The sequence below is a fragment of the Nerophis ophidion genome, linkage group LG01, assembly GCF_033978795.1.
Source record: "Nerophis ophidion isolate RoL-2023_Sa linkage group LG01, RoL_Noph_v1.0, whole genome shotgun sequence".
Classification (NCBI taxonomy): Eukaryota; Metazoa; Chordata; class Actinopteri; order Syngnathiformes; family Syngnathidae; genus Nerophis; species Nerophis ophidion.
In genome coordinates this window covers 9,478,648-9,495,882 of record NC_084611.1, presented here as the reverse complement: position 1 = coordinate 9,495,882, position 17,235 = coordinate 9,478,648, and the positions used below count along the sequence as shown (strand labels likewise).

At 43.5% G+C, this 17,235-nt stretch overlaps 1 protein-coding gene across 3 annotated transcripts in view; it reads left to right on the top strand.

The window, feature by feature from the left end:
• Positions 1 to 1,242: 1,242 nt before the first annotated feature.
• Positions 1,243 to 17,235, top strand: part of LOC133549846 (zinc finger protein 462-like) — a 36,829-nt gene continuing 20,836 nt past the window's right edge. The window contains exons 1-3 of one of the 3 annotated variants that reach the window (XM_061895705.1): positions 1,243 to 1,393; positions 10,717 to 15,452; positions 15,517 to 15,767. In XM_061895705.1, the coding sequence (XP_061751689.1) occupies positions 10,767 to 15,452; positions 15,517 to 15,767 (4,937 nt within the window). In that variant the 5' untranslated portion in view covers positions 1,243 to 1,393; positions 10,717 to 10,766. Of the gene's footprint in view, positions 1,409 to 10,716; positions 15,453 to 15,513; positions 15,768 to 17,235 lie in introns of all 3 variants that reach the window. The other 2 variants (XM_061895688.1, XM_061895697.1) reach the window with 2 other exon arrangements.

The following is a 17,235-nucleotide window of genomic DNA, read 5'->3' as shown; positions in this document are numbered from 1 at the left end:
TACTGAAGACGATCTCAAAATCCACTCTTCCCTCACTCGTGAACAAGACTCCTAGGTACTTGAACTCCTCCACTTGGGGCAGGGTCTCCTCCCCCAACCCGGAGATGGCACTCGACCCTTTTCCGGGCGAGAACCATGGACTCGGACTTGGAGGTGCTGATTCTCATTCCGGTCGCTTCACACTCAATCAATCAATCAATGTTTATTTATATAGCCCCAAATCACAAATGTCTCAAAGGACTGCACAAATCATTACGACTACAACATCCTCGGAAGAACCCACAAAAGGGCAAGGAAAACTCACACCCAGTGGGCAGGGAGAATTCACATCCAGTGGGACGCCAGTGACAATGCTGACTATGAGAAACCTTGGAGAGGACCTCAGATGTGGGCAACCCCCCCTAGGGGACCGAAAGCAATGGATGTCGAGCGGGTCTAACATGATACTGTGAAAGTTCAATCCATAGTGGCTCCAACACAGCCGCGAGAGTTCAGTTCAAGCGGATCCAAGACTGCAGCGAGAGTCCCGTCCACAGGAAACCATCTCAAGCGGATCAGCAGCGTAGAGATGTCCCCAACCGATACAGGCGAGCGGTCCATCCTGGGTCCCGACGAGCGGTCCATCCTGGGTCTCGACTCTGGACAGCCAGTACTTCATCCATGGTCATCGGACCGGACCCCCTGGGACATAGGAGAAAGAAAAGAAGCGGCAGATCAACTGGTCTAAAAAGGAGGTCTATTTAAAGGCTAGAGTATACAGATGAGTTTTAAGGTGAGACTTAAATGCTTCGGCTGCGAACCGATCCAGTGAGAGCTGGATGAAGCCATCAGGACCACATCATCTGCAAAAAGCAGAGACCTGGATCCGGCGGAAGTATTGTTGAAGTATCCATCCATCCATTTTCTACCGCTTATTCCCTTTTGGGGTCGCGGGGGGCGCTGGCGCCTATCTCAGCTACAATCGGGCGGAAGGCGGGGTACACCCTGGACAAGTCGCCACCTCATCGCAGGGCCAACACAGATAGACAGACAACATTCACACACTAAGGCCAATTTAGTGTTGCCAATCAACCTATCCCCAGTTGAAGTATTATTCAATAAATATATTTATAAAGGATTTTTTTAATTGTTGCTATTTTTTAGAATATTTTTAAAAAATCTCACGTACCCCTTGGAATACTTTCAAGAAACCCCCATTTGAGAACCACTGGCCTAGCCTGTTCAGAAGTGAGCTTTATTTTGAAAGTCCCAACACCTCTGGCGGAAACCAGGTTCGTCGCGCACGAAAGTTCCACCGCACCCGCGCGAAAAATGGCGGAAATGTGTGTTGTTTTATCAACATTTGCTCTTCGAAGCCTTGCTTTTTCAGCCACAAACTGTTGACATTTCGGAGGTGAGTGCACTTAAAGTGAGTATGAACCGTCCGAGGCGCCGCGTCCCCTCCACCTAGACCCGGTAGCGCCGGACTGGTTTTCAATTAAAAACACCCGCTTCGGATAGAAGTTGCCGTGTCACACTTTTCTTATACTTTTGCTTTTATTCAGGTTTTGCATCGTTGCTTTGTTCCGAGTACTAAACGTAGAAGAGTTAACGGTGTTGCAGTTAAAAGCGATGCTGCTAACTGCTAACGGTGCTACCTTTTTGATTTGAGTGTAATCAGGGACAAGCGGTAAAAAAAAAAATTAAAAAAATGGATGGGCATCTTCCCCAGTTCGACTCCGAACTAATACTTTCTAGAATATTCTTTGAAGTGTACACCTGCTTTAATTTCACGGTTGTGTAAAGGCACATATCAATCACAACCGTTTAGTAATCAATCAATCAATCAATGTTTACTTATATAGCCCTAAATCACTAGTGTCTCAAAGGGCTGCACAAACCACCACGACATCCTCGGTAGGCCCACATAAGGGCAAGGAAAACTCACACCCAGTGGGACCTCAGTGACAATGATGACTATGAGAACCTTAGAGAGGAGGAAAGCAATGGATGTCGAGCGGGTCTAACATGATACTGTGAAAGTTCAATCCACAATGGATACAACACAGTCGCGAGAGTCCAGTCCAAAGAGGATCCAACACAGCAGCGAGAGTCCCGTTCACAGCGGAGCCAGCAGGAAACCATCCCAAGCGTAGGCGGACCAGCAGCGCAGAGATGTCCCCAGCCGATACACAGGCGAGCAGTACATGGCCACCGGATCGGACCGGACCCCCTCCACACGGGAGAGTGGGACATAGAAGAAAAAGAAAAGAAACGGCAGATCAACTGGTCTAAAAAGGGAGTCTATTTAAAGGCTAGAGTATACAAATGAGTTTTAAGGTGAGACTTAAATGCTTCTACTGAGGTGGCATCGCGAACTGTTACCGGGAGGGCATTCCAGAGTACTGGAGCCCGAACGGAAAATGCTATATAGCCCGCAGACTTTTTTTGGGCTTTGGGAGACACCGGTCGGTAATTTACCATGAGGTCAGGATCGAGGTTAGGTCTTTTAAGAAGAGGATGAATAACCGCTTTTTTGAATGCTAGTAACATGGACTGAATTCCACCATAGTTTATTGTTGCATGCAGACTTTAATGTACTTATGTAATTAATAGCATGAGAGTTTGACGAATGTATCATTTCAAAGTTGACCATGACAAGCAAAACAGAGCCAAGAATCCGAATTTTTAAAAATGTCCTTCCGTAAGAGCCGTATCATTTTTTTTTCCAACACTGAGCACACCTAAACGCGTGCATTTTTTAAGTAAGACCAACATTACTAGAGTATAAAAGGTCTCTTATTCTTTTGTAACAACATTGATATTCTGAAGCTAACTGTGGAGGGGGGGCGTGGCCTGCGGGCCTGCAGCGAATCGGTGCCAGGACCGGCCTCGAAATCAGCGACAGGTGCGTAGACAACCCACCCGGGCCTTGTTATCTGATCACCTGTCGCTCTGTTATAAGCAGCAGCCAGGAGGAGAGACGGTGTTGGAGCTGGAGCCGGAGTGCGAGCGAGAACGAAAGAGAAAAAGATCATTGCTGGAAAGCAACTGAGAGACTTATTGAAACATAAAAAAAATATCGGAACCCTGAAACAGGCTTTCATGTCGGTGCTTGGCGGTCTGAAGAACCCCCAGGAGGGCAAACAAAAAATAAAAAATAAGTAAAGTGTGGTAGAAAAAGGATGGATGGATTCAAATGCATGAGCATGTTTAATATTTTGAACGTTATTTTTAACACTTTGATTACAAGTGGAATTAGTCATTACCTGTTGTGTTAAGCAGTGTTAGCTCAGATTTATCCGAGAGCCAGATGCAGTCATCAAAAGAGCCACATCTGGCTCTAGAGCCATAGGTTCCCTACCCCTGCACTAGACGGTTGGTAAAATAACCAGTGTTAGAGGGCTGGGCGATATGGCGTTTTATTAATATCTTGATATTTTTGAGGCCATGTCGCGATACACCATATACATCTCGATATTTTGCCTTAGCCTTGAATGAACACTTGATGCATATAATCACATCAGTATGATGATTCTATGTGTCTACATTAAAGGGGAACATTATCACAATTTCAAAAGGGTTAAAAACAATAAAAATCAGTTTCCAGTAGTAGTTTTTTTTGTAAAATTTTACAGCTCCCGGAATATCCCTAAAAAAAAGCTTTAAAGTTCTTGATTTTCGCTATTTGCGATGCGACTGTCCATTTCCCTGTGACGTCATACAGGGCTGCCGATACAAACAACATGGCGGTTACCACAGCAAGATATAGCGACATTAGCTCGGATTCAAACTCGGATTTCAGCGGCTTAAACGATTCAACAGATTACGCATGTATTGAAACAGATGGTCGGAGTATGGAGGCAGATAGCGAAAACGAAATTGAAGAAGAAATTGAAGCTATTGAGCGAATCGCTATTGACGCTATTCGGCCATAGCATGAGTGTACCTAATGAAGTGGCCCTTAGCATGGCTGCCTTATTAGCATCGCCGGTAAAATGTGCGGAGCAAACGATCAGGACTTTCGCATCTTGTGACACTGGAGCAACTTAAATCCGTCGATTTGTGTTTGTTTCGCATTAAATGTGGGTATTTAGTTTCAAATGTACATACAGCTAGCGTAAATAGCATGTTAGCATCGATTAGCTGGCAGTCATGCTGCGACCAAATTTGTCTGATTAGCACATAAGTCAACAACATCAACAAAACTCACCTTTGTGATTTCCTTGACTTTATCGTTGGAAATGCATCTGCTTTGTCTTAGCATCGCCGGTCAAATGTGCAGACACTCTGGCAAATTCAATGGGGGTCTGGCGGCAGATTTCTTGCCAGTGGTGCAACTTGAATCCCTCCCTGTTAGTGTTGTTACACCCTCCGACAACACACCGACGAGGCATGATGTCTCCAAGGTTCCCAAAAATAGTCGAAAAAACGGAAAATAACAGAGCTGAGACCCGGTGTTTGTAATGTGAAAATGAAAATGGCGGGTGTGTTACCTCTGTGACGTCACGTTCTGACGTCATCGCTAAAAGACCGATAAATAGAAAGGCGTTTAATTTGCCAAAATTCGCCCATTTAGAGTTCGGAAATCGGTTAAAAAAAAACACGGTCTTTTTTCTGCAACATCAAGGTATATATTGACGCTTGCATAGGTTTGGTGATAATGTTCCCCTTTAACACATTCTTGCTCAGTCTTGTTCACGAGCGAGGGAAGAGTGGATCGTGAGATCGACAGGCGGATCGTAGCAGCGTCTTCAGTAATGCGGACTTCGTATTGATCCGTTGTGGTGAAGAAGGAGCTGAGCCGTAAGGCAAAGTTCTCAATTTACCGGTCGATCTACGTTCCCACCCTCACCTATGGTCATGAGCTTTGGGTCATGACCGAAAGGACAGGATTACGGGTACAAGCGGCCGAAATGAGTTTCTTCCGCCGGGTGGCGGGGCTCTCCCTTTAGAATAGAATAGAATTAACTTTATTGTCATTATATTTGCATATAACGAGATTAAAGACTCCATTTTAAGGTGCGGTAGTGGGAACAAATATGGGGTGAAATAAATGACCTTAGAGGTAAAAAGGAAAAACTAACAATTGAAATAAACAGACTACTATCCAATAAAAATAATAAGCAATCCTGTACAACAGGGGTGCCCACACTTTTTCTGCAGGCGAGCTACTTTTCAATTGACCAACTCGAGGGGATCTACCTCATTTATATATATCATTTATATTTATTTATTTATGAAAGAGACATTTTTGTAAACAAGTTAAATGTGTTTAACGATAATACAAGCATGTGTAACACATATAGATGTCTTTCTTTCACAAAGACAAGAATATAAGTTGGTGTATTACCTGATTCTGATGACTTGCATTGATTGGAATCAGACAGTAATGATGATAACGCCCACATTTTCAAATGGAGGAGAAAAAAAGTTGTCCTTTCTGTACAATACCACATGAAAGTGGTTGGTTTTTGGCATCTAATTCATCCAGCTTCCATACACTTTACAAGAAAAACATTGGCGGCAAATTCCGTAGCTTGCTTGATTGACATTCACGGCACCCGAGGGTCTTGTGAGATGACGCTGGCTGCTGCCAGTTCATTATTATGAAAAAATGACAGAGAGGAAGGCGAGAAACACTTTTTATTTCAACAGACTTTCGCGCCGTCCCTTCCGTCAAAACTCTAAAGGCCGACTGCACATTTCCTATCTTCACAATAAAAGCCCTGCTTCATGCTGCCTGCGCTAACAAAATAAGAGTCTCGGAAAGCTGGCGTGCACAAGTGATGCGCACGCCAGCTTTCTGAGGGATCGCTTGTGCACGCCAGTTTTCCGAGACTCTGTATTTAGTTAGCGCAGGCAGCATGAAGCAGGGCTTTTATTGTGAAGATAGGAAATGTGCAGTCGGCCTTTAGAGTTTTGACGGAAGGTACGGCGCAAGAGTCTGTTGAAATAAAAAGTGTTTCTCGCCTTCCTCTCGGTCATATTTTCATAATAATGATCTTGCAGCAGCCAGCGTCATCTCACAAGACCCTCCGGTACCGTGAATGTCATTTAAGTGACGTCTTGGTGAAGATCGATGATCACTAATTTTTAGGTCAATTTTTTTTAAAAGCCTGGCTGGAGATCGACTGACACACCCCCCGCGGTCGACTGGTAGCTCGCGATCGACGTAATGGGCACCCCTGCTGTACAATATACAAAACACTATAGAAGTACAAAATACTGTACAATATACAGAACAAGACAAGAGTACCGAAGTAATAAATAACAATCAGTGTCTGACGTATTGCACTCGAAGGGTAGTATTGCACAGTAGGGAATTAGGGCATGATATTGTATCGGGGTGAATTATTATTATTTTAAGTTAGAGTTCAACATGGTGACAGCTTTGGAAAAGAAGCTGTCTCTGAGCCTGTTTGTTCTGGCTCTGATGCACCTGTAGCGCCTGCCTGATGGTAGCAAGTCAAACAGGTGCAAGCCAGGGTGTGTGTTGTACTTGGTAATGTTTTTTGCTCTGTTGAGGCAACGGGAGTTGTGTAAATCCTTCAGGGAAGGCAGGGGACAGCCGATGATTTTTTGTGCAGACTTTATGACCCTCTGAAGCCCCTGTTTGTCTGCTTCAGTGCAGCTGGCGTACCACACTGTTACGCGGTACGTCAGCAGGCTCTCGACAGCCGAGCGATAGAAGGTCGCCATCAGCTGCTTCTCCAGTCTGTTCTTCCTCAGCACCCTCAGGAAGTGGAGTCTCCGCTGGGCCTTCCGGATGACCGTGGTTGTATTTTGGGTCCAGGACGGGTCAGCAGATATGAGGGTGCCGAGGAACTTGAAGGAGCTGACTCTCCTTTTAGAGATAGGGTGAGAACTTCTGTCATCCGGGAGGATCTCAAAGTAAAGCCGCTGCTCCTCCACATCGAGAGAAGCCAGATGAGGTGGTTCGGGCATCTGGTCAGGATACCACCTGAACGCCTCCCTAGGGAGGTGTTTAGGGCACGTCCAACCGGTAGGAGGCCACGGGGAAGACCCAGGACACGTTGGGAAGACTATGTCTCCCGGCTGGCCTGGGAACGCCTCAGGATCCCCCGGGAAGAGCTGGACCAAGTGGTTGGGGAGAGGGAAGTCTGGGCTTCCCTGCTCAGGCTGCTGCCCCCGCGACCCGACCTCGGATAAGAAGATGGATGGATGCTCATATTGCATTAATATATGGTCTTTTTAAACTTTAATGCAAAGAAAGAAATCACAACTAAGTCAATTGACCAAAAGTGCATTTATTAGATTAGATTAGATAGTACTTTATTTATTCCGTCAGGAGAGTTCCTTCAGGAAAATTAAAATTTTCAGCACAATCCCATTCAAGTTTAGACAAACATTACAGGGAGACAGAACAGGATCGCTGACGGGTCTGCCGGCTTCCAGCGCCCCTTACAAAAAAGATGAGATACAGGTAAACAAGGAAGGGGAATAGAAGATTAAAACAAAATAAAAAAAAATCGGTCTTAGCCTGGGCCCTGGAGAGGAGGTGCAGACTGAGGCCAAGGGAAAAAACAACAACTCATAGCCATGGTACACATCCCTCTTCCATGTGTGTAAGAGGGAAACATCAAAGAACACAGAGGACATTAAAGACAGTTATTAAGCAGTAGCACAAACATTCATGTCATTTCCGAAACAGAAAGTGCAAGATTGTCAGACATTTTAAAGCAAGCTATGAGTGCACTTTTGTGCATGATGTCACAAAGATATTTCAGTAAGTGTCAAATACAAATGTGCTGCTTAATAGGGAATCAAATAGCAGTGCTGCTACTTTTTGTAGCAACGCTTTTGCCGCATAATTGTTCAACATATTCACGCTTGAAGCCTAACCACCGCCAGACGATGCACCCCGAGCTGTTTTTCTTGGGAATTAATTCTTCCTTCATTTGCCACCAGATTGGCACCTTCTGTTTCTCGTATTACCACTCGCATGGCTCCCTTAGCATCACAGCTAACGTTAACCATGTTGCAACCTCTCTGCTCGGGGAGAGCGTGTGATGTTGCACGCGTGACGTATGTAAGAAGGTGCGCTTGTTTATGTCTCAGTGAGAAGGAGAGACAAGAAAGAGTGGGAAACGCATGTAGTGTAATGGCAGCAGCTAAAAGGAAATGTGTGAGAACATATACTCGACTATCACGATATAGTCATTTTCTATAAAAACCCGCTATATATCGATATATCGCTCAGCCCCAACTAGGGCCAATTTAGTGTTGCCAATCAACCTGGCTGTGAAATCATCCATTCATTTCTACCCCACTTGTCCTCATTAAGCTCCAGAGGTGGGTAGAGTAGCCAGAAATTGTACTCAAGTTAGAGTACTGTTACTTTAGAGATGTATTACTCTAGTAAAAGTAAGGAGTAGTCATCCAAATATTTACTTGAGTAAAAGTAAAAAGTATGTTGTGAAAAAAACTACTCAAGTACTGAGTAACTGATGAGTAACCTGTTTGTTTAATGATTACGGCAACAAATAATGCACAAAAACATAAAAATAGCAATGAGCAAATTCATAGCCAGGAATATCTCTTAAGCAACTAAAACAATAATATATATTAAATAATAATACATTAAAATAAACTTAACAGCACCATAGGCTCAGTAGGCATTCATCGATTGATTGATTGATTGAAACTTGTATTAGTAGTTTGCACAGTACAGTACATATTCTGTACAATTGACCACTAAATGGTAACACCCCAATAAGTTTTTCAACGTTAATCAATTACTTAATAAATGACCAAGTCGAGGTGATTTACCTCATATATACATACACACACATATCATATATATATATATATATACAGTATATAATTCATAGTTATTTATTTTGCCGTTTTTGTTGACATGTTAAAGGTGTTTTAATGAATATACATGCATGTTTAACATATATATTGCTATCTTTCATGAAGACACGAATATAAGTTGGTGTATTACCTGATTCTGATGACTTGCATTGATTGGAATCAGACAGTATAGTGCTGATTTTTTATTTTTATTTTTTTATTTTTTTTCCCCCTTGGCCTCAGTCTGCACCCCTCTCCAAGGCCCAGGCTAAGACCGATTTTTTTAAATTTCATTTTAATCTTCTATTTTCCCCCCCGCCCCCTTGTTTACCTGCATATCATCTTTTTTTGTAAGGGGCGCTGGAAGCCGGCAGACCCGTCAGCGATCCTGTTCTGTCTCCCTGTAATGTTTGTCTGATCTTGAATGGGATTGTGCTGAAAATTGTAATTTTCCTGAAGGAACTCTCCTGATGGAATGAATAAAGTACTATCTAATCTAATCTAATCTAATCTGATAATGTCCACATTTTCAAATGGAGGAGAAAAAAAGTTCCTCTTTTCTGTCTAATACCACATAAAAGTCGTTGGTTTTCGGCATCTTATTTGTCCAGCTTACATATTCGTTTTATACACTTTACAAGAAATACATTGGCGGCAAACTCCGTAGCTTGCTCGCTTGTTTGCGCTGGCTTTCGGAGACTCTTATTTTGTTAGCGCAGGCGCGATGGAGCGGCGCTTTTATTGTGAAGACAGGAACTGTGCGATCAGTCTTTAGGCTTTTGACGGGAAGTACGGTTGAAATAAAAAGTGTCTTTTTTTCCTTTACACTTTTGATTGATTGATTGAAACTTTTATTAGTAGATTGCACAGTATAGTACATATTCTGCACAATTGACCACTAAATGGTAACACCCCAATAAGTTTGTCAACTTTTTTTAGGTCGGATTCGACGTGTGACGGTCACGTGACCGCCTGGTTTTGTTTGATTGGTCCAACGTCACCAGTGACTGCATTTGATTGGTGAAACGCAGGCATGCGTATTCTACTTTGAATGCGTGTCTGACAAAATCAAAACAAACAAAGCGTGCATTAATAGATCGATTAAAAAAAAAAAGGTAGCGATTAACGAGCTGATTGTAGATAAATGGAGCCGAGTAAAAGTAGCGTTTCTTCTCTATAAATATACTCAAGTAAAAGTAAAAGTATGTTGCATAAAACTACTCTTAGAAGTACAATTTATCCCAAAAGTTACTCAAGTAGATGTAACGGAGTAAATGTAGCGCGTTACTACCCACCTCTGTTAAGCTCACGGGTGAGCTGGAGCCGATCTTTCTGGGCAAAACAGGCTGGGGGTACACCTTGGACTAGTCACCATTCGATCACAGGGCACACATCAGCAAACAACCATTTTACAGTCACAATCAAATCTCTGAATAATTTCCTGTTTCCAATGAACTTAAATAGAATAATTTTGGGATATTGGAAGAACCTGGAGTACCAGGCGGGGTAAAAAACCCCACACAAGGACTGAGAGTTCATGCAAATTCCATACAGAGATATTCCAACATATAATCGAACATTTTGTAGCTGTGCCAACTGTCCTTTTACCAGCCATAACTTTTATTAAAAAACAAGGCTGACAGTCCTTGGAGGCTGCATAAAGTTTCAGACATTTACTGTTCAAACACTACAACTAAGCGTGGGCATTTGACAACATTCAGTTGTTTGGCTGTGATGGACGAATGTTCTGTAGTTGTCTTTCAATGACAGTGAGTCGAACAATGCTGCTCGGAGAGGCTGATGTAGTTTGTCCTCCATTTGATGAGACCAGAGATTCCCCAACATTATTCGTCCATTGTCAAAATAAAACATGGCAAGCTGACCTGTAATGTTTGTATTCTCAAATTTACCACCCAGGTGCGCCACTGTGATGACCTTGTACCCCCGGGATTCAAAACAACATTGACATGATGCACAACCAAGCTGCCACTCAAGAACACGCGAGCCAGTCTTTCCAGTGTAGCCATTGTACACTGAAGTTCAAAACCAATATCTTCTTATTTGAGCACCTCACCCACGTGCATGGCTCCCATTTAGAAGACGCAGTCAGCGGTGCTGGTTTAACTAACAACGCCAAGAGCGACAACTCTGAAAGTTCCTCAGAAGAAAGCCAGCTGGCTGATTTTGAAACCGGTCGCCTCGAGGTTTTCAATGAACAGGAGCTTAACCATCAGGAAAGCAGCAACACCTTTAAAGAAGAAGTTTTTAAAATCCAAGCGTTTGTATCCGATGAGGAAGAATACCCTCCAACCTCAAAATCTAAAGACTCTTCAAAGGATTTGAGGTCGTACAAGAAGACGTTACAAACCTCCATCAGCAACTATTTCGTAGTAGGCCCTCAATCAACATCTGAGAATTCAAGCGATAACTCAGAGCGTAATGATAACAAAGGCAGTGACGGTAACAAAAACAGTAATATAATTGATAGTAGGGAGAAGGTTGACACTCCCGCAAAGTCCCTCGATATCGACAACAAATCTACGTTCTTGCAATACAACCACCTTTTTCAAGCCGATCTGACACCTCCAATACATCAAGGCAAAGAACCCACTCATGAGAAAAAAAATAATAAAAAGACAAATGTGGCAGAGGATAAGACACTTCTGGTGCCGGAGAACAAAACCAATGAAGAACCATCAGGTCGGAAAGAGTATTCCTTTGAAGTGAGTGAAGATGACGAAGAAAAAAATGTCAGCGACGCAACCGTGAGCCCGCCGAGTTACCTTTGCAAGCATTGTAGTCACAAAAATGGGAGCCTAATTCGCATGTCCGCTCATTATCACAAAGCCCATCCTTATGTACGATATAACTCCAGCTACATCCAAGATCCTGGGGATTACAGCGCAACCTTCCGATGCCTCGCCTGTCCTATTGAATTTTCCAGCGAAGTTGACCTCAAGAAGCATTACAGCGACGAGCACACAGGAGCCCCAGATATTTTTACGCTGCAACGACATCAACTCGGTCTGATTTTCAAATGTTTTCAGTGTACATTTACCTCGAATGCATTGGCTGTGCTCAAAGAACACTACATAGAAAATCATCCCACGCACAAGGCCCTAAAACCGTTGATGTTCCTCAAATACATGCCCACCCAATGCCAAGAAGGCCCATCACGGACGGAGTGTGAGAAGACACCCAGTTTAGCAAAACCTCAACAAACCTCTCCTAAGGTTGAGCCGAACGTGGCCTCGTACCGATGCAACTGCTGTCAGTTTAGCCACACGTCTGTGATTGTCATGCATGTCCACTATCAGAAAAATCACCCGGAAGAAGAGATCACATTTGATAAAATAAAACAACTGGCTTGTGTCGTATCCAAGAAGACACCAATGGATCAGAACTCCGGCCGAAAAACAGAAAAAGTGAAAAGAAAAAGCTCACAGTCACTTTTAACTCATCCAGACGCTCCCACCACCAAGAAAACCGAGTCCTCAGATGACAGAGATGAAGGAAACAATTTAACACCCGAACTTGGAACGCAACCAACTAAACACGCACAAAAAACTGTAGAAAGAAACTTGAAGCAAAACACCAATGCGAAGCTCCAGAAACTCCTTGTCAAAGCCCCAGTAAGAACTACCTCTAAACCCAGTAAAGAAAGAAAATCAATCAAGAAAGAAGTTAAGCAAAAAGAGAGCGACAACCCAGCCTCTTCACTTTCAAAGATCAACCTTTACGCCAAGGCCCAGGATTTGTTTTACTGCCGTAAGTGCAACTACGGGAATCCTTCTGTTAAAGGAATAAAAGCCCATCAAGTCCAAATGCATCAAAGTATTCATTCCAATAATGAACGTATAGTCGGGTATACGTCTGAAATTCATGATCAGTTGGAGAAATTGAAAGCTCAAGCTAAGGATGCATCCTTTACTCCTTCACTGCCTCTTCCAATTTTGAAGAAAGGAGAAGAAAATATGTTTTTCTGCCACTTCTGCAACTTTAGACGACAGTCCCTGTGCGCTCTGGTCCATCACTACTTCGTAAGGCATCCTGGGTTTGAGGCCACAACGGCAGAAATCAAACTGCACACATCCAAGATTCTCCAACAGTTGCAGATAACGCCTCAAAAAACAACTGCAGTTGGAGAACTGGGCGAGGAATCTGTTGAGGAGCCACAAAATAAAAAAAAAAAAACAGCTTCGCAGAAGCTTAAGACCATTCCGTGCCACAACTGCGCGTACAAGACTTACAGTGCAAGTCTTTTCAGGATCCATGCACGGAAATGCCACCGGGTAAATAACTCAAACTCGGGTGTTTTAAAAGTTTACCTGAAGCAAGAAAATGTACAGTCAGGCTATCAGTGCGACTTGTGCTCCTTCTCTCATAAGAAATCTGCCATGTTGGATAGCCACTACCGTCAAGAACACCCCGATAAAAGGTCGAGCTCGGATATTATGACCACAGGGTTACAGGACGACCACAAAACATCTTCGGTCAAGAAGAAAAGTCGAATAAAGCCAGAGCTTGACAGCGCAAATGAAACTGAAGGTCCTTTGCAAAATGATACCAAGACATTTTCCTGTCGGGCGTGTTCGTTTAAAGGGAGCTCTGTGTCAAGTATGAAAGATCACTATCGCGCTGTCCATCCTTGGTGCGTCAAAGGCGACGGCTCGGTCCCAAACGTTGGCGGCAAAAAGAAGTCAAACGACCAAAAGGAATATCTTGATTCCTTTGACGACTACCAAATTCCTCTTGACTTTGAAAAGTCTCCACATTCGTCTCCCGAACACAGTTTATCTACACCGTCCGAGCCCACCACCGACACACCCCGCGGGACAAAAAAGAAAAAATCTGCAACTAAAACTATTCCCAAACAGCAAGATGAAATCCAAGGTCGTGTCCAAGTCTTTAAGTGTACATATTGTACCTATGTGAATACCAAGCACCAAGGGGTGCTCACTCACTGCCAAATGAGGCACACGGACCTCAAGTCCAGAGCAGAGAGTCTTCATGTGGATGAAAAGCAAGTGCGCGATTGGAACGATAATATGAAAACCAAAGGAAATTGGGACATGTTTAAGACATTTCGGGGCTATATGTGTAAAGTCTGCCCGAAGATCTTTGCAACTAGTGGGAATTTGAAAAAACACTGCGAGACGGCTCACAATGGGGAGCCTGCACCAGACATCGAGTTAGATGCAGGTAAAACGAAGCAAAAGAAGATCCAAAAGAACCCTGGTCCTTCATACAAGAGTAAAATCACGATATTCAGGTGTCAGCAATGCCCCTACACCTGCAGCACAAAGATAGCATTTGGTCGACACATGCGTTTTAAGCACAAAAACGCCACTATTCAGGATTTTAGGTACAATTGTGTCCTTTGTTCCAATTCTTATTTCAAGAAGAAACGTCTCGGAGTCCATTATACCACGAAGCACGGAAAGGATGCCTTTCAAAAGTACTTCATACCGCTCCATGATCATGTTCTAGAGCCGCCACCGAAAACATCTGCAAGCAGTCCAGAGCAGCCAGACCCAGAGTCACCGTCAAGCCCCGATTCCAAAATCACAAAACAAGTCTTTAGGTGTCCGTGTTGTCCTTACGTCAATTCCCGCTACCACGGCATGTCCATTCACTGCCAAATGCTTCACACGGACTTTGCATTCCAAATCAATGAATTTGTAAAGGATGAAATTGTTCTAAACAGCAGTTACCAGTCAGGGACCAGCAACAAAAGAGGCTACTTGTGTAATTTATGTCCAGGAATTTTTGTAACGCAAAAGAAGCTAAGTATCCACACTGTGAAAAAGCATAGCCCGGATGCACTGCCAACAACTTCTCCAAATGCCGCTGCTGCTATTACTAAAAATGAAAAACCTTCCTCCGGTGATCGGGATTCTCCGAGCTCACTATTGAAGGCTCTGGCACAGAGCGAGGGAGATGCCCATTCGGACTTTGTTCGGAAAAAGTCCATGGATCTCAATACCAAATACAAATGCTCGCTATGCCCTTATTCGTCACAGATACGAAAGCGTCTCGCTGGGCATTACAGCAAAGAACATGGAAAGGCCGCCTTCCTCAAACACTTTGCCAAACTCTACCTGTCCAAAAAAAATAAGAAACCTCAGCCGGCCGCCCAAGAGGATGTCAAAACAGACGAACCGGTTGATGAGGTGGAGCAACAGTCTAGCGAGGTAGAACCCGGAGCCACGGTCTACAAGTGCCGATTCTGTGACTATGAAACGGGGGCTCGGAGGTACCTGGCATATCACTACAAAAATACACACCAACTGGATGCCGATATAAGAAACGAGATGCTGCAGGAGTATAACAAACGCAAAAAAAGCCTTCCCTCCCAACAGTCTAAAGATTCGGAGGAGACCTTTGAAAGGAAATGCAAGAAGTGCCCCGACTTGGTCTTTGGCTCGCCGCAGCTGCTGCTCAACCACTACAGCAGCGTGCACCACACCGCCAAGGGTTTTGATTTCACCATCATATATCCGCTCGGCCGATCGACGGGGGTTTACAAATGCATCCGGTGCCTCAAACAGGTGAATGGAATTAAAAATCTGTGCCATCACCTGGATCTTCACCGGCAGAGACTGTGGATGAATGCCAGCAAGACGATGGCACTAGCTTCTCCGGCGAAACCAGTAAGTCTTGATGACACCTCGTTTGCCCGACTTGTTCCTGACAATGTGCCTTTCCCGCCAGCAGGATGCTCCACAGGTGCATGACGTGCCGGAGGGAGCCCATGAAGGGAACTCTTTGCGGGAAGAAGACGGCGTGCCTTCACTGTCCAAACCCACGGAGGAAGAGCAACAGGACCCAGAGTCCGAAAGCAAGAACCACGGTTGCACACAATGCCAGCGAAAGTTCAAGTCTCTGATCGGTTTGCGGACTCACGAGCGCAGCCACGCCACGCGGGCAGCCCTACAGGAACTACCGTCGTCTCAGTCGCAGCGCAGGTAAGACACAACTATACCAAGCATTAGGGCTGCAGGATTAATCGACATTGAGGTTTTAATTAGTGCGATTACGTAACCGCAAGAGGGGGAAGTTTTTCTGACTGATCGCCAATCAGAATTGTTGAGCTTCAGGTTTTTTTTGTCTCTCGCTCATCACCAGAGCGCCTTTATTTGACAGTCAAATTAACTGAGCACAGTGAGCCCTCTTTTCAGTCGTACACAATCTTTGTCTCGGTGGGCGTAGAGCGGGGCGCCATTTCAACGCACGGGACTCGCCAGTAGTAGGGAACAAAATAAGATTACAAAGCCAAATGTTTTTCTGTGGGAATATTTCAGCTTCAAAACGGATATGCAATACGAGCCCATTAACAGGGACGAACGAGCAAGAAACCCCGACCCCAAAAACATCTGACCTCGTTTTTCCGACTGGAAAAAAAATGCCCTTTTAAGATGTTAAATATTTATTTAAGTGAGGCAATTACATGTTTTGCTTGTTTCTTTGGGATTACAAAGGTATTTACTCTCCAATTGCAGGATAATGGTAAACAATTTTAAAGTATTGAGGAATAAAAGTTTGTCTTTTTAAATATTTGGTTGCGTTATTATTTCATTGTTTTTATCGATTATTTCTTCACTTTAAGAGTATGATGTAGAGCAGGGGTCGGGAACCTTTTTGGCTGAGAGAGCCATGAAAGCCAAATATTTGAAAATGTATTTCCGTGAGAGCCATATCGCATTTTTTTTAACACTTACATCGTGCATTTTTAAGACCAACATTTTTAGAGTATAATAAGTCTCTTATTCTTTTTAATAACATTGTTATTCTAAAGCTAACCAATAATATATATAATACTTCTTGAACAGGTGCGATAGAGAATGGATGGTTGAATTAAAATGCATGAGAATGTTTTATAATTTGAACGTTATTTTTAACACTGCGATTACCAGCGGAATTATTCATTACTTATCGTGTTAAGCGATATCAGCTAAGATTTATCTGAGAGCCAGATGCAGTCATTAAAAGAGCCACATCTGGCTCTAGAGCCATAGGTTCCCTACCCCTGTTGTAGACAAAAGCTCTGAGTTAGTCTGCATCAAGCCGCATATTTTCATAGTAAATTATTGTATATTGTTCGAGTGTGTGGCATCTTGAGACAAGAATATATGACCTGTTACTTTCTTCACTCGTTATTTTCGCAGTTTGATGCAGTTTTATGTATGAAACATAGGAATGGCAAAATCGAAGCCCAATCGCAATGTTTAAGAGAAAAATGGCAATTAGATTTTTTTCTAAACGTGCAGTCCTTGCATAAATTATGTTTCCCACATATTACAACTCTGCGTAATCCACAATCAAAAGTGTGATTACCGTATTTTTCGGATTATAAATCGCTCCGGAGTATACGTCGCGCCGGCCGAAAATGCATAATAAAGAAGGAAAAAAAATATATATATACGTCATATAAGT